At 45.6% G+C, this 18523-nt stretch overlaps 1 protein-coding gene across 2 annotated transcripts in view; it reads right to left on the bottom strand.

The window, feature by feature from the left end:
• The window catches only part of FBXO11 (F-box protein 11), a 400064-nt gene that overhangs the window by 114478 nt on the left and 267063 nt on the right, over positions 1 to 18523 (bottom strand). For both annotated transcript variants that reach the window (XM_085612738.1, XM_085612739.1), the window contains exons 12-14: positions 18259 to 18476; positions 15936 to 16021; positions 15762 to 15856 (exon numbers count right to left, since the gene is read on the bottom strand). In XM_085612738.1, the coding sequence (XP_085468864.1) occupies positions 15762 to 15856; positions 15936 to 16021; positions 18259 to 18476 (399 nt within the window). The remainder of the gene's footprint in view (positions 1 to 15761; positions 15857 to 15935; positions 16022 to 18258; positions 18477 to 18523) is intronic.

Raw genomic sequence — 18523 nt, 5'->3', positions numbered from 1 at the left:
ACCTGTCAATGTGAGGGGGCATGCGGCCCCTGGGAGAGCCTGAGGGACCTGGCTGTCAGGGACTGAATTGATGGGCGTCGGTGTCCACATAGTGGGGTGTATTATATGGTGTGGTTATGCACCTTCACCCTGTAATACACTTCCCGACACCTTCATGACCCTTAGGGATCATTTGTCAAACCTAAAGCTCAACCCTATGTAGCTGCGACACTGAGCAGCAAGGCTTACACAAGAGAACAAGAGTAAAGTATTTAAACAGCCCCAAAACAAATGCAGAAGAAATCGACAAGACACCAAGGAACTCCAACAATAATTTATGAAAATAGACTGTATTTTTATGGGTTTTAAGACACCACTGCGAACGAGATCCACTGGGGGTTCTGGGAATATAGAATTTACAAGGTATAGTAAAGCAGGTGAGGTGATTGATAGCTGGGATGCTATGCAGGAACATGTTGTGACATTTTTTTCACAGCTCTACAATGAAGATATTACTTACCCAAGACCCCCAAAAGCTCAAAAGTTGGCTCCCTGTTCTGAATGGTGAAGGGGAAAAAATGATGGAAGCTCCAATCACTCAGGCGGAGATTAGGGTGCAATAAAAATAGCAAAGAATGGGAAGGCCGCTGGTTTAGATGTCGTCCCCTCAGAAGTACATAACATTTTGATAGAGGAAGTACTGCCTGTCTGGGAATGCCTGTTTAACATGGTGTATATAGGGGAGACAGGCCCTAGAATGATGGAGAGAGGCCTCTATAGTCCTGATATTAAAAACAGCCAAGGATCCAGCGAAAGCAGTCATATCGACCGATATCCCTGCTAAATGCAGACTATAAAATCTTTGTTAGCATTTTAGCAGGGAGGCTGGCTAGAATTGCCCCTCAGCTCATACATGAAGATCAGACGGGCTTTATCCCTGGGAGGCAGATGCACCAACTGACCGAGCAGCTGAGTGGTTGTATCAACATAGCTACATCAGGGTCGATACCCTTGGTGGCGGTCACACTGGACGCCGCCAAGGCTTTTGATTGTGTTTGCTGTGAGTATTTATGGGCAATATTGGAGATCATGGGGTTTGGGCGACATTTTATAACAATGCTAAAGGTTTTATATTATCGCTCTACAGCTAGGATCCTCCTAAATGGCTCTCTCACTAGGAGTTTTTCGATTCTAAGAGGGAGCCAGGGTTGCCTAATTTCCCCATTATTGTTCGATATATATATCGAACCATTTGCCCAGATGCTTCGCCAGGATGATCAGGTTATCGCTTTCCGTGCAGGTGTATACGAAAAGAAAATCGCGTTATACGCGGATGATCTTATAATTTACACAGCAGATCCGGCTGTTACAATCCCCAGGGTGGAGCTATTAGCGAAAGACTTTGGAGCTTTTTCAGGCTATACTGTAAATAATGAAAAAAACGGGATAATGTGCTGGAACGTCTCAGACTGGAGGAGAAGTGTCGAGAGAGAGATCAGGTATCTCGGAATAGGTATTATTAATTCATTAGAGGGAATCCCTCAGCACAATCTAGAGAGGGTAGCAAAGGAAATCAAGAAAACTCTTACCAGATGAGATGGAAGAACTTGCCTATGTCATTATATCAAAGAGTAAACTTAATTAAAATGGTGTTACTTCCCAAGTTGACATTCCTCTTTATTTGTGTCCCTCTTAGTTTTCCCAAAGGCTTGATCGATAAAATACAGGGCAAATTGTGCAGTTTCGTCTGGGCAGCCAGGGGAGCACAGGTGTCTTGGAAAAAATTGAGGTGTAAATTGGGAGAAGGCGTGTTGGCTTTCCCGGACTTTAGATTGTATTGCATGGCCTATCAGTTCAAGAATTGCAGAGCTCTCTTAGGTACACCGGGGCCCTTGGAGAGTGGTGGACTACTGGAGGAGATGGTTAAGGAGTGGGGCTCAAAAGGGTTTCTGTACAAATTTGGGGCAAACAAATTCTTTAAAAAAGTTAGACTGAAGACGCTTAAGGCAGCACTTACCCTATTGGTAGGAATAAGGAACATACTTGGAATGAGGTACTTTTCGGATGGGGCACCAATATGGGATTCACCCGGTACACCAGAGTGCCTGCAACACCAGTTAAGTATCCCACTAAGGAGGGTAGGAATTGGGGGATCTCATGGTGATGAAAGAGGTGGTGCCATGGGAAATCTTGACGGCAAAGAGGGGTTCCCTCTAAAGGTTTAAATACCTGCAGTTGCTATCCTGGGGGGAGGCAAACAGAAGAGAGATTGGTGGAATCTGGGAGTTTGAAAAGAAATTACAGAATAAGGCCCCGAGAACTAAGGAAGTTACTGACTGGTACCGGACTCTGGTGTTCTCTGAAGACAAGAAGTTGAAAGCACCATATGAGATCTGGGATGGTGCTATTCACATTACGGAGCCACAGAGACTGTGGCAACTCTCTTTTAAACTACTCTATAGGGTGGTCAAGCCAGTAAATCGGAAAAGGAACCTTTTTATTTATTTATTTTTTACAGTCAACAGGCTGTTTGGACACCCCAAAAATTGGCAAAATTCTTAACAGCCGTAGCCCCAGGATGTCATAGATGTGGTATGTTAATTGCGGATGATCGGCATATGTTTTTCAAATGCCCCCTGTTACAGGACTATTGGTCTTTGGTCGAGAAAGTAATAAACAAAATTAAAATGAGCTAAATGCTGGCCATGATAGGGCTGGAGGATCGGCCGACCTAGCCCCTATCGGGGAACAGGAGGGCCCTACTCTATCTGATATGGATAGACTCTGCACCACCTCATGACTGGCTTCAGGCGGTTAAAACTATCTGCAAACTGGACATTGGAATCGAGGCTGGCACTCATACTAAGATCTGGAACGATTGTTTGAACTGGAATGGTATAATAAGAACGTAATCCCTCGCGTCCTATGATTACACCTACGTGGAATCAGTAACCAGGAAACTGGTTGGGCTGGAACGCAGGACTATATGTGTTATTGCAAATAGCCTGGGGTGGTACAGTTCGGATTTCAGGTTTGACCTTGCATACTATGGTGGTTTATGGACACAAAAAAAACAAAGGGTATAGTAAAGCAGGTTGTTTCACTTAAACGCAAACAAGCATTGGTAAACTCAGCAAATTTGACACTTAGAAAGTTTTCCACCAAAAAGTCTGGAATAGTTGGAATAAGGTCACTTAGTGTCACTTGAGGCAACTAATGCCAGTAGGAAGCCAATCGGGGGGGGGGGGGGGGGGGGCAGCTACATCCTCAGAAACAGCTACTTGAGCAGATGAAATAGACTTCAGTCAGTTCCAGAAATGTGTATTCTTTGCAGGACTTTCCTACTGAAGTGGTCCTGATGCAAGGGATGAAGGATGCTGAAGTTGCTGCAACTACTCCTCAGTCTACGAAGGGGGTGAGGTGGGTTTGGTCACAGGGTCAACGTCTCTCGAAGTCCTCTCGATGCTTGCTGGGTTCTGGAGACTATTTCTCCTTGAGCAGGTCACAGCAGGCACATTCCCTTTCTTTTGCTAGCTACTAGGTTCAGCAGGTGCAGTCCACATCGGTGCAGCCTCTATTTGCTGGTTCCATGGTACATCAGGGCAGTCCTCCTTTGGTCTTACTTATGCTCAGAAAATACCTTCAAGGAATGATGCGGTTGGTAGTCAATGGACTACGAGGTTCCCTCCCCCTGTTGACCACTTCTGGCTATGTGTGGTTACTGAGCATCCCAGGATACACCATTATGCCCACTTCCTATTTGGCAGGACCACTCTCCCGGGGTGTGGAGTCAATGGCCCAACTCAGAGGTGCTTCCCAAGGGGATTACATGCTCTTGGAAAACCAGTGTGACAACTGGTTTTCCCTCTCCTGACCCAAGTACCAACCTGCCTGAACAACGGAGCAGCTCATCTCCCAAGTGTTACCCATTAGCCCTTCAAAGTCGGCTTCTGCTTTGAAGCTCTCCTTTTGGGCCGACACCTGTGTGGCTTCCTGGAGGAAGGCAGTGACACCTCCTTCTAGAGCAAGTGTAGGAAGCTGGCACTGTATATACTATACCAGAATAAGATATAGTATGCACAGAGTCCAGTGGATCCCCAAAGGTATGCAGAGGTAAAAGTAGATAACACCTTACTCTCTATTTGTGGTAGTGTGGGAGAGCAGTAAGGCTTTGTCGGAGGGTAGTAGTAAGCATTTGTTGTACACACTCAGGCAGCAAATCATGTCACACACTCAAGACTGAACTCACACCGATTTGCTTGTATCAAAATTATTATTTACTTATTTTATTTCTACAACCAAGCCAAGCCTGGTGCAGGTAAATGAAATAAATGTTTTGCAAAACCTTATGCAGTGTTTTACAGTTGAATGCGGGTTCAAATGCAGTTGGTTGAATTACAAGCAAGTCAACAGATCAGAATGACTTTTTAGATTACTATTTACGTTACATTTCAGATTACTTTTGCTAATCAGTGTGATATGCCTAGATATCACACTGAGACATCCCCTAGACAAGAGGAAAGTAATTCACTTTTTGTACATATGCAGTTTTTCAATTTTCCATACAAAACAACTTCACACTTAAAACAATTATCAAGGAAAAACAGTCAATGTATTCCTATGGAGAAAAACTAAGTTAACGGTTTGCAGATTAAGTACTTATTTGTGGGAGTTGGTATTCTAGGGTTAGAATCAAGGTTCCCCCAGGGTTGAGGATGCACTCTTGAAACACCCTCAGCGGCACTAGGGCAGCCGGGTGCAGGATGCTGAGGCCCAATGTTAACCAATCGGGAATAGAGGGCCTCCGGTTGGTGGCCGCTGACGAGCAGGCCACTTGGCTGTGGGAACAAAGCTCCTGAACTTTAGCTCAGGGCAAATAGGGAAACAAGCCAGCACAAAAGGTGCACCCACAGCGGCACTGGGGCGGCCGGGTGCAGAGTGCTGTTTTGGCGTCGGGTGCCCTGTTGTTTTCAATGGGGATTTTCCTTTCTGGTTTTTAGCTGCAGGCTCGGTCCAGGAAGACTTTCGGGATGAACAAACAGCTGGGCAGGTAAGTTGGAGGGCTCGGGAAAGTAGGTGCACCTCGGGTTCCTTTCTCCAGGGTGCAGGGCGGCTAGATGCAGGGGTGTCTTTTGAGGTCGGATTTCCCCTTACCGGGCCACTCGTGGTTGGGGGGGTCAACCCACGGTGGACTCAGACTCTGGAGCGCTGGGGGACCTCGCTGGGACCAACGGAAAAAGCAAAACACCTTTGATTGTTTATGTTCAGGAAGGTGGCCCTTCCTGCACTTAAGCAATCTTTAATAAAAATGACGTTTTGTAACTTCCATGTGTGCTGCATTAGGCAGCACACATAGAAGTGACAAAACGGCATTACAAAATTGTTCATGTGCAGGAAGTGGGAACATAGCAGCATCAGGATAATGATAGACTGGGAATAAACATATGTTGCTAACTTTTACCATGCAGTTTGCAAGCAGCTCTTTGATGACAGTTCATAGGACACTGCTAGATTACGATAGTCCCTTATGAATTGCACAGTGACAAAAGAATCTCTGTGACAAAATCAGTAACCCACTGACCAATGCACATAAAATACTGTTTTTTAAAATGCATTGTACACGTTCTTTGCAGTAGGCATATTAACCCTCTGTGTCGCATAAGATAAGTCAAGGCTGCCACTGGACAAAACAGTCATCTCTCTCCAGCAGGTAAATTAATCACTGGCATTTTCTTGACACGTGTATAGTTGCTCGAAAAACTGCTAATTTTACAAGGAACTTTGCAGTGCTTTTAAAACTGCTGCCTGGGGACCCCCTGGGAATGAGCCACGGACCCCTGGGGGTCCTCGGACCCCAGTTTGGGAAACACTGTGCTACAGCATTGACAACTTGGTTTGACACCTTTATTCCTTCATAAACGATCTCTTGGAAATCCTGACATCAGTCTCTAGGAGAATCTTTTATTAACTATTGACTGGATTTCCAAAGAAAGCCATCATAGTGCTCTATGAGAGAAGTTGCATTTGTTACTTTCATAGAAACTGCAAAGGTTACGCAGACCATTCTGTCCACTGAATCCAATTTCTTGCTTTTCTTGTCAGAAAGGACTGTAGATGATGGAGCCATGGCACGAAGTTTCTGAGCAGCTGAAACGATGACAGAGTTTGGTATTGGATCAGTTAGAAGAAAATATGCAACTTTATTTGGATTTCCGTATTTGTTTTGTAGGTGTGCTGGAGAAGCATTTACAGCAGACTGAGTCAAAAAAAGTTTCATAGTTGGTTCCAAGAGGACTGAAACCAAAGGCAATAGTGGGCTAGACGTGGACCATTGATAAAGTGTCTAAAAAATTACCGACGTGGATGTAGTAGTGTTCTCAAAATCTAAATACATTTTGTTAGCATTGCTGAAAAGTACCTAGTGGAAGGTGTTAATATCTATAGGAGATATTTTCTGTGCAGCAGAATCCATTAAGGTAGGGAAATACAATCCTGAAGAAGACGTTGTAGGACGAGAATCTTGATCTGGATGTACAGTATCTTTCCCATCTTGGGAATGAGCGTCTGTGACACCTTGGATGACGACGATGATGGTGGGATCTCAGTCTCTACTTAGACCTATAACTGCAAGGTCTATTGTGACGGGAACGAGATCTAGGTTGCCTGGTGTAGGTGCCACTGATGCAGAAGACTTGGTGGCTGAGAAGGGGTGACTGGTGATATTGGCAGCGGAAGTACTGGTGAGCTCTCTGGTTCAGATCAAAGCGGTGCTTGAGGAGGAGTGGAATTTGGCGGAGGATTGGAATCATTTGGAGCCTGAGTCGGTGTTGGCAAATCCGGAATGGTCACTGAAGAGGTCAGACTGGATGGAGAATCGTCTTGGCGCACTCTGAATCAGACTGAAAGAAGTCTGTGCACTTTAATCTGTCTCGTCAATGAGGTTGAATTGAGTTCTCGAAATCGATTTACCTCTCAACATCAAAGGTGCTCTCCTCCATGGTGTTTCAAGTGTTTTCGACGTTTAAACAGCTGTTGGCGCCTAACAAGTAGGTGCTGTACCTCTTTTCGACGTCAAACAGGAACAAGTTTGACAGATCTTCACTTTTTAGATCACTCTCATCCAGAGTCCGCAGAGCGGGGTATAAGGGCATTGGTAGAGGTACCAATCTCTCCTCAGCATTCTGAAGTCACTCCAGCCAGGGAATTTGGTCTTCTGTGATGCTCCACTTGGCCATGGATGTGAATTTTCTCTCTCGCTCTCAAAGTGCACCTGGGGAGGGTTTGGTAGGGACGACACGTCTTGGGGTCATGAGAGTCTTGCAAACGTAAGATATAGATCCTGAGCGGGTCTGTTTTTTCCATTGTGCCACCACACTCCCGTCAGAGACAAAAAGAGTTGGGATTGTGCAAAAACTGCCGATATTTCCTGTCAGTAAAAATACTCTATGCCCTAAAGGATGTCAAGTGAATCAGATATGAAAAGTCTGAGATAAAGACTTTTGAGCAACAAAAAAAAAAGCCTTAATAATGCAAAGCTCTGCTCCTGGATCCTGTCAGCATGAGTTAGAAAAAAAGAACCAAGTAAACTGCCACCTGAAGGGCATGTTGGGACACTGGAGGTCAAGAGGTCCTTAAAGGTGCAGTGTCCTATTCTCATTGTTTCCAATGCTGCAGCCTATACAGCTACATTGTTATACATCATATCTCTCACTGAAAAAAACAAAAAACAAAGTCTGTGAAGGACGTTTTTAAAAGGTCACTTTTCATTTTACTTTAATAGCTTTTAAGGGTTTGACCGCTTTTTCCTTCTACTTTTTAAAGTAATGTAATAAAGATTGGCTATATAGCCTGTTTTAAGGAATGGATGCTGGCTCTCTTTATAGTGCACTAAAAGAAATTACACTGTGCAGCGACTCCAGATAACCCTTATTGGTTTACAGGGCTTTCTTAAAAATTCAAGAGTGCTCTATTTTGTGGTAGTATGGTCGAGCAGTTTAGGCTAATCAAAGGGGAGTGTTGAGCATTTGTTGTACACACAATAAATGGGACACATACTCAATAAAGAAATCCAACATTAATTTATAATAATAACACAGACTTTTATATTATTCTATGCACCAAGATCTTTGTGATCAGGTAAGCACTTTTCAAGAGAGGTTTTCACCATTTAAATAGACAATACTTTATTTGCGGTAATCTTAACAAATGGGGAAAACATACACTGAATAGGACTGCTTGTCATCGATTTACAGGACTTATCTTCAGGACGTAAGGTAAGTAGGGGCAAAGGACCAGGACAGCACCAACAGGTCACCTAGGTCGGCTCTGGGGCGTCCGGATACAGAGGTGCATTTTGATGTCGGGCTGCTTATTGAAGCCAATGGGAAACATGCAAGCGGAGACTGGAGGGCCGGTCAGTTCGAACCCAAAGGGGGGCTTGGGCTTTTAGGGTCTCTTGAGCTGGGATGCATAGTCAGTTGTTCTGGACTCAGGCTGAGGGGCTTGTGTGCAGTGGTCGTTAGTCTGGCGGAACCCGGCAGTCAGAGGCACATTTTTTGGTGAGCCCACAGAAAAAGGCTGCAGACAAGGACTGGGGGACGAGTCTGGCAGAACTCAAAGGTGAGCTCAGGTCTTGGGAGTCTCCAGGTGCTAGGCACTTAGTGGGTGCACAGGTGCTTTGAGGTGTCCGAGGAACTTGCTTCAGGTAACGACCTGGAGATAGGGACACAACAGGACAGCTGGTCCACTAAGGATGAGGACTTCGGCAGTGCTGATGTCTCTTGTCGGCTGGTTGGTCTCTGCCAGATTGGACCACCAACAAGTCTTGGATACTGCAAGGGGTCTGGTACTCTGGGTATTGGTGCCTAGAGGGCACGTGGATGGTCTAGGATTTCGTTACTTGCAGGGGAGACAGGGCTCACCTCTGTGAGCACGGTAACACCTCTTCCTGGGTAGCTGCTGCATCGGTGAGGAAGTGGATCAGCAGTTCGGTAAACTGTAGGATGCAGGGAAGTAGCTCCGCTACTCCACGGAAGATGCTGGCTGTTTTGCAAAGTGCTGGCAGCCCTCCTAGGCTTTTGGAAGTTGAACAGCTGCAGGAAAAGTCGTCTTTGTCAGGGACAGCAGGCAGGCCGACAGTTTTGCGCCAAGTTAGTTGCTGCTCCTCAGTTCTTGCGGCTCTTCGGTGTCCTCCTCCTTCTTCAGTCAGTCAATTCTGATTTCCTGGTGTCAGGGCCTCCCTAAAATACTAGATTTGGGGCGTTAATGGGAGTGAAGGGTAGTAGCCAATATGCTATTTTCCCTTGGGGTCACTACACCCCCAATATGACTACTTCCTCTGAGGAGTGTGCATAACCCTGCACCAGAGTTCCTAACTCCACCAAAATAAAGATGGTGGAATCCTTCTTTCGTGGGTCACATCAGGCAGCCCACCTTAGGGGTGTGACCGGACTGGAAGTGCACGACGCCGCTCTGCACATCTACTTTTCTGACTGTCCTGGTGCCTAATGGGCCTCGGGGCAGGGGGTGGTATCTCCCAGGTCTGGAGGAAGCCGGGGTTGCATATCAAATGCGGCAGGGACTTTGAAGTCCCTTCCCCCGATATGCTAAATCATTAGCCATTCTGCTGGAGGAGGTGTGAACAAGTTCCTCCGGAGCAGGCATTGTTTCTGGCCTCAGTGTGTGTTGGCTCCTACCTGCAGGGGGTCTGTGATGGCAGGCTGGACTACACCAGATCAGCCAGCACACTAGAGGCAGGAAAGTTCAAGGGGGCACCTTTAAGGTGTCCTCTATGTGTGTATGTTATAGTAAATCATATACTGGAATCAGTATGCATTTATTAAACAAAGGTGTTTGATACCAAACACCATAGATTTCAGTGAGGCCATTATGTAGCTAGGTAACTCGTTTTGACTAGTGCCCAGTACATACCTTAATTGGCTTCCATGATCACTTGCAATATCTAGCAATTGAGCTAAACATCATAGGGCCATATCTGCTCATACAGATATGCCCTCACATAGGATATAAAGCACCTTGCCTTAGGGCTGTAAGGCCTGCTATAGGGTGAATTGCATACATCCTATGTAGTTACTTGGGTATGACACACAAGGGTGTGTGCCATGTCATGTTTTAACCATGGTTTGCACCATGTCACGCAGTCTGCATTCAATTTGTGTGGGGGTCCATTAGGGTGACATAAGACATGCTGTGGCCCTTAGGGACCCTCTGTGGTACCCATGCTCTGGATACCAGGGGGATAATTTACTAGGAACTTACAGGGTATGCCAATTCTAAGACAATTGTATCCTTTACCTTATTTTAGGGAAAGAGCATTGGCACTGGGTCCTAGTTAGCAGGCGTGCAATGCACTTCCACTCCTGGCCTATCCTTAGTAAGGCAAAGTGGATATAACTTAGAAAGGATTGTTCCAGGGTCTCCGCACGTAGGCTGGACTATTCATTGCTTATGATTATTATTGAAAATCCCGAGAGAGAACGAAATGTTGGCAACTCTCTTCTTGGCGGATAGTATAACTAAACTCATTTTCTCCAGCATTTCTCCTGGAGCACTACTAGGTGGAGCTGCATATTAGGGTCACAACTGTGTGCTGCTATTTTCTTAATTCTGCACCCTCAGACAAAGAGCCATGAACAAACGCTGGTACCTGTAATCTGAATACTAAGTTGGGCCCTTTTTAGATGGTAAAAAGAGGAAACTCCAGAGTACGGTGAGATGGGATGGCAATGAAGAATCTGCATGTAGACAGAGTATTAACTTAATCATGCTCCCAAATTGGAGTGGGACTTGAAGGCTGCAACTACTTCTTTTGTTCAGCAACATACAGCTTTGCGTCCCAGCTCCAAATTTCAGTCAGGTGTGCGAAGGCACATTTATCATATGACTTACGAGTCGTGGTCAGAGTCAGGACCCACCTCCTGCAGCTCTGTGACAGTCATCTGTTTTATGCAGTTGTAGTATGGTCAGAAATCAGTAATTTTGTGTGACGACAATTTCCTAACATACTGGACTTCATTTGATAAGACTGACAAGATTGGGAGCAGAGCTCTGGAGCACTAGCAGAAGGCGGGGAAAGAGAGGAACTGATCTCAGAGTTTAGCAATGGCACTTATAAAAAGCTCTGCTCTGTCATTTCTGGGGCGAAGGCACATTTATCATATGACTTACGAGTCGTGGTCAGAGTCAGGACCCACCTCCTGCAGCTCTGTGACAGTCATCTGTTTTATGCAGTTGTAGTATGGTCAGAAATCAGTAATTTTGTGCGACGACAATTTCCTAACATACTGGACTTCATTTGATAAGACTGACAAGATTGGGAGCAGAGCTCTGGAGCACTAGCAGAAGGCGGGGAAAGAGAGGAACTGATCTCAGAGTTTAGCAATGGCACTTATAAAAAGCTCTGCTCTGTCATTTCTGGGGAGGTACAGAGACAACGCGGAGCTGCAGAGTGCCACCAATAAGTGCACAGGAGCACGGCCAAAAAAAAGTTTCTGCATCAAGTCTAGCACCGGGGAAGCACTCTAAGGCGAGGCATCTGCACTACGAAGTATGCATCAGAAAGAAGCAGGAGGGCATTGAGTGTACTACTACTTGTTTGGTAGATTCACTGTCCCTCAATTTCAAAGCTCAAAATGCAAGGCTAATGTAAGAAAGTGGCTCTGTATATACTGTTCCCAAATAGGTACAGTGTGCACAGAGTCCACAGTCCCCAGAGGTTTGGCAGAGGCTAAAGTTAGATATAACCTTACTCTCTAAAGTGGTAGCTTGGTCGAGCAGTAAGGCAGTATCAGAGGACAGTGCAAAGCATTTATTGTACACACTCAGTCAGCAAATGGTCTCACACACTCAAGAACTGAACTCTAGGCCAATGGTTTTGTATGAAAATATATAGTTATTTTATTTTAGAACCAACAATATGTATCAAATTGTACTTTCTCAGAATTAGATGCTTTAGATAAATACTTTTCAATAGGCAATAGACTTTTGAATGCAATAGATACAGTTGTTGCAATAGGCAACACAATTTCAAACACAATATAACTGAGCTCAATGGGAATTTCTAGTTAAATGCAATTGATTACTTTTTGGATTACTTTTCTTACAACAGGACTGAATCCTAGATTCAGTCCTGGGACATCTCCTGTAAACAGTTGAGTAAAAACTTTTGGGTTACAGTTGTGATTTTTAAGGAATATTATTGTATTTAAAAAGTTGACACTTGGAAACGTTTTCACATAGAATCACCAATGTTATCCTATGGGAGGAAATTCACGTAGCAGCTAAGTGGGGTTATGGTTACTTTTTCTAACTCAGTGTTGGATGCTGGATCCAGTACTAGGGCATCTCCGGTAAACAGTTGAAAGAATGTGTTTTTGTTATACAGGCGATTTTTAACGAATATTTGTAAGTTTGCAAAATCAACACCAAAATCAAAACCAGGCAATGTTATCCTATGGAAGGAAAATCAAGTTAAAGGTAAGTACGGTTGTAATTACAGGGTCAGTGCTGGGCACCAAGATCCAACACTGGGATCTCTCCTGATAGCAGGAGAGTAAATTCGTTTTCGTAATTCGGCTGATTTTAGATGAATATTTTAAAGTTTCAAAACTCGACACTTCGAAGAATTTCCAAGTTAAACCAGTCAATGTTACCCTATGGAAGAAAAGTGAGTTAACGGCTTTTGGTAAGTACTCGACTGGAGGAGTTAAGGTTCTGGGCATAGACTCAGGGGTCTCCCAGGGTCAGGTAAGTACAGTTGTTACACCCTCAGCGGCACAGGGGCAGCCGGGTGCAGAGTGAGTTAGGCCCAATGTTATCCTATGGGAGGCAGGGGGCCTTTGGTTGGTGGCTGCTGGCTAGCAGGCCACGCGGCTGTGGGAGTTGGGCTCCTGGTCACTTGCTCAGGGCAAATGGGGAAATAGATTAGAGTAGAAGTTGCGCTGCCTGGGGCACTCAGGCGGCTGGGTGCAGGGTGCTTTTGAGCCGTCGGGCGCTCAATGGATTTCAATGGAGAAGCTCAAGAACGAACAAAGGCTGCAAGCTCGGGGACAAAGATTCTTCAGGTGGGACAACCACTTCGAGACGTAAGTTGGGTAGTTGGAGGATAGGTAGGCACCCAGGAGTTGGGCACAGGGAGCCGCAGGGCGCCGGGTGCAGGGGTGCCTTTTGGTGTTGGGAAATCTTACCCTCTGCTGGTCGCAGTTGGAGGGGTCCCTGGTTCTGAGGCTGCAGGCGTCATCAGGAGTGTCGAGGTGGGTCCTTGGGTGCTGGATTTGGGGTCACAGTCGCCGGGGGGACGTCCTCGTGGTCTTTGTTCACTCCAGCACAGGCCAGGCTCGGCGGGTGCAGAGTGTGCAGGATTCGCAGTTCCTGGCTGATGCCAGGGGTCAGTTACTTGCTTTGAGCAGTACCACAGCTCGTGGGAGTCCCAGGTAGTTAAAGTCACAAGGCAGTCAGGTCCTCCGGGGTTTTTGAGGTTGCTGACCACTGGAGATGCCGGGGTTTAGCAGGAGCAGGTTTGAGGGTCGACAGGCCGGTAGGGCTGGGGCCAAATCAGTTGGTGTCTTCCTCTTGTTAGCAGCTGCACGGCAGGTCTTCTCGTTCCTTGATCTTCTTTCTTGTTTCGGAATCTGGATCTGAGGAAGGAAGGTTCAGGGTGCCCCTAAATACTAAATTTAGGGGCGTTACAGGTAGGTAAAGGGCAGGGACAAATGGGTCCCTTCGCTGGGGTGGGTACACCCCCTATCCTGCCACTCTCCTGTGGGAGGGGGGCAGTAGCCCAGTCCTGATTGGGCACGGCTTCCCATCTTCAAGATGGCGAGAGCCCGGAGATGTGCTTCACCTCGCCTCCCCCACCTGAGGGGTGGGGTTGGCAGAGGCTGGCACACCCCCTTTCCTTCCTTGGGGTTTCCGGCCAGTTTTCCTGCCAGAGTGGGGGTCAGAACCATGAGGGGCCAGTTGCGGAGTACAGCAAATGGACTGGGGAAGCTCACAAATGGCGGCATGCCTTTGAAGCTTCCCCTGCCCATCCTGGGGGAGGAGACCTAGCACCTCACCCAGGATGTGCATTGTTGCAGGCCCAGGAGAGCAGATGGCTCTCTATCCAGGGGTCCAGCAACATGTCTGCTGTGTGGCAGCCTAGGCAGCACCTCAGACAAGACGTGGATTGTAGGTTAGGTTCAGGGGGCATCTCTAAGATGCCCTCTGTCGTGCATTGTACATTAAATCCCACACTGGCATCAGTGCGGGTTTATTGTGCTGAGAAGTTTGATACCAAACTTCTCAGTCTTCAGTGTTGCCATCATGGTGCTGTGGAGTTTGTGTTGTCGATCTCCCAGCACCATATACTCTTAGATGGCAGCACTGCACTTACAGTGCCCAGGAATGGACCTGGGTACTGTAGGGGCACAGGGCTCATGCACCTGTACCCACACCACTGGCATAGGGCACCCAGCTAGAGGGGTGGCTGATGTATGCCAGGGCAGTGTGTGTTGTGGGCATGGCACACAGGGATGTGTGCCATGTCGACTGTTTTGTTCTGCACCCAGACACTCAGCCTGCAAGGGCAGTGTGTGTGTGTCAGGGTACAGGGCCTCTAAGGGTGGCACAATAAGTGCTGCAGCCCTTAGGGGCCTTCTCTGGTCACAAGGCCTGGGTACCTAGTGTACCATTTACCAGGGGCTGACATGTGGCCAGAGATGCCAATTGGGTTTAGGCTTCAACACAGTTTTAGGGAAGGAACATAGGCCCTGGGAACCTGATTGGCAGGAGCCCAGGGCACACTCAGTCAAAGTACATCAGCAATTCAGCAAAAAGTGGGGGCATACCATGCAAGAAAGATGGCACTTTCTCACAGCTAAGCATTCTTCTTTTCAAATATGAATAGTAAAAAAAGCATGCATGCATGATGTGTCCAAGAAATCTTTGAGCAGTGATTAAACAAATTGAATAAGGATTCTTCGATCAAAATGCAAAATTACCTGTCCTCTCCTATGAGCGGATTTAAACTATTCTAAAATCACAAATGAATTTCCTAAACAGCTCAAGAAAAAAAAACCTCAACTCAGTGAATCCCTCTAGTTCAATAATCAGAAACCTTGCTTCGATTGAGAAAATGAACGGTGCCAAGCCACAACATTTGTGTGACCGCTCCTTCCTAAGTGACTCAAGAGATTAGAAGTGATTAAACCAATTCAGTGATCAGGATCCTTCAAATCTGGCATTTTGAAGCATACAGGTGTGTGAATCCAGAGAAGATGTATTGCTGGAGAAAGATACACATTGGAATGCAACATACGATTACATAATTAATTCCACTACACATGCACCACTTATTTCAAGTGCATCATCCACTTGTTTTGGCAAAAAGGAAAACAAGACTATCCTCACTCAGTTTCCTCCTCTACACACCCACACTACATGTATATTCACTTTGTTTTCCAATACTGAGCCAGGCAGTCAATACCATCACTACAGAGTACCAGTTCCTTGCTTGCCTCTAAATTAGACATATTCTTGTAGCTATGTATCTCATTGTGCCTTGGCAACCCACCATTCACTTCTTCTATATAGAATTGCATAGGCCTTAATGTAGCATTCTGCATTTCATCCAATACATTATGTATTAACAGGATGTGATAAACAGATACAGATTTAACGCAATAAAAAATGCACAAGTACAAATTATCAGATTATACTTTCACGATCTCTCGCTTTAAAAAAGGAAACCCGTACTGATTTAGGAGCTGGAGTTTTAAACTCACCACATAAATGCCACCATGCTGTCCATCATGTATTTTGTTGTGTCGGACGATAGGACAACTATTTGTTCGAATCTGTATTCCTGCAAGCGCATTACCTAATAAGATAAGACAGGTGTAAGGATGCCTAGCACACACTGGTAAAACAGAAGGAAAATATTTAACTTATAAAATTACCATATATGTCATTTCCTTCGATAAGTCCTCTTCCATCGCCAAAGATATAAACTCCACCTTGATTACCATTGAAAATTGCATTGCCCCTTAGTGAAAAAAGGAAGACAAAATATGTTAATCTAAACACATAACATCACACTTTCAAATTTAAAACATATGCTTCTACACTAGCATCTCTTCTACACCAGCATCTAATTGAGTGCTGATATAAGTACACAACACCAAACAAGACTTAAGAAGCCAACTTTAAAAAAATATAATTGTTGAGCAGGCTGTTTTCAAATCAGTGCTTCGAGTTCAAACTCAACTGAAGTTCAAAGAGTGCAAGTCTGACTGGATACAAATGTATTTATCAGCAACCTTTTTGATGCCTGGTGGCACCAAAGCAGCTTCAGGGAGTGAAAGCTGCATTGCCATTTGGAAAACAGGATTCCTTTGTAAAGACCCACCCAAGTGTAAGAAAGGAGCTACTTATTCACATGGTTGTCCTCATTTTTTGCCTGATGCAATTTTGACAGATGTGCACTGGGTTCCTGTTAGTATCTAGGGAATGGATGCTAAAGAGGCTGCAGCATGCATTGTGCCGTCTGTGTGCATCTTTCATTACATCCCACACTGGCATCAGTGTGGGTTTAATGTGCTGAGAAGTTTAATACCAAACTTCTCAGTTTTCAGTGTAGCCATTATGGTGCTGTGTAGTTCGTAATGACAAACTCCCAGCAATATATTCTCTTGATGGCAGCAATGCAATCACAATGTCTAAGAATGGGTACAGGGCTCATGCACCACTGGTATAGTGCTAGAGGGGTGACTGATCTATGCCAGGGCAGTGGGTTGTAGGCATCGAACACAGAGATGTGTGCCATGTCGACTCTTCACTTTGTTCTGTACCAAGACGCGCACCCTGCCAAGGCAGTGTGTGAGTGTAAGGGTGCAGGGCCTCCTAGGGTGGCACAATAAGTGCTGCAGCCCTTAGAGGCCTTCTCTGGTCACAGTGCCCTGGGTACCAGTGGTACCATTTACCAGGAGCTGACCTGTGGCCAGATATGCCAATAGGGTTTAGGTTTCAATGCAGTTTTAGGGAAAGAACATAGGGCCTGGGTACCTGATTAGCAGGAGCCCAGGGCACACTCAGTCAAAGCACATCAGCAATTCAGCAAAAAGGTGGGGGCAACCATGCAGAAAGAGGGCACTTTCTCAAACCATGCCACCCCAGTTTAGACCTGGCCATATGCAAATCAGCCTTCACCCTGTGCCTCATGGAAATAGTCCAGCCCAAATTGCCAAGCCAGGTCCTCCGTGGACCAGAAATCCGCATACTAGGACCGGTTTCGGGGTTTCACCCCTCATCAGCCAGGATAGCTTGAATCCAGTAGCACAGAGAGCCCCGGACCCACATCTGAGCATACCCAGGGCACTTAGGGCGAGAAAGTAAAAGAGACACTATTGATGGCGAGAAGGGACAAACGGTCTAAGGGAGGAGCACCTAACTTGATGAAAGTGTGCCTAAAGGGGGTCTCTCCTTGTCTCTCGCAAGCTCTAGTAATGTTTTAGTGTAAACTCGTACTGCGGGAGAGTGTTACTTAGGGGAAACCTTGGTGCAAGAACGATTTGTTCTTGGACAACCACACTCCAGGTAACAAGGTGACTGTGTATTTGGGATCAGAAAGGTCCTAACGAAGGCCGGCGTGACCCTATACTTTGGGCACAAAACGACGGCTGAAACAGGTCAACAAATTGGCAGTAAGGAGGGGTGTAAGGAGTTTATAGTCTCTTCCAGTCACCACCATCCTTCATGTTTTTAATCCTAGCCGGAGGGTCCAGATATAAAATGTACGCATCGTGACACCTCCAAGCTAGTTTTAATTCCCACTGCACTTCCTCTTTCAGTGATCCCAGTCTAACTGTTTCTATATATTTTTTATATGTTGTGTCTTGTCTTCTCCTACCTTATTGCTCCACCCCAGGTGTGGTCTGCGCGGGGTGTACTGAAGCAGCCCTATGATGAAGCATGTCACACAACTGTGTGAGTGAGGGCAGTTTTTTCACACAGAGCACGTGCCACCACAGAGACATATATTTTATCACTCTACTCCTTTTGGTGTGTTTATAAAGTGGGGGCAACCATGTCAAAAAGAAGCACTTTCATACTAACTAGCAGTTGAAAAATGTTGTTGATATTTCAGTTAACTGATGCAGAAGGAATGCTAACAGTTAATCATGGGTTCAACGTCCTATCTGGAATCGTTTATGTTAAACGATTAAAAACTGGCAAACATTGGTGCATTATTATTTGGAGAAATGGGTAAGGATTCATACATACCTTATTGTTGGATCACTATTAGAGGTAATCCATACCCCAGCAAAGTTGTTTGCATAGATTTTGTTTTCTATAAACTGTCCTCTTCCCTTTTCATGAACGTATATGCCTCCCGTTTGGCCATGGTGTATTTCACATCGAACAACAGTTGGATTGGCAAAAGCTTTTACTTCAAAGCCAGCTATTCTATTCCGATGTATGTTACAGCTTTCAAAATAACCCTGAAATTAAAAGGAAACACAATTACTTAAAGAAAACAACATGTCCT

The sequence above is a fragment of the Triturus cristatus genome, chromosome 6, assembly GCF_964204655.1.
Source record: "Triturus cristatus chromosome 6, aTriCri1.1, whole genome shotgun sequence".
NCBI classification, from domain to species: Eukaryota; Metazoa; Chordata; class Amphibia; order Caudata; family Salamandridae; genus Triturus; species Triturus cristatus.
Note: the sequence above shows the minus strand (reverse complement) of the source record. Positions and strands in the feature narration are given on the sequence as shown.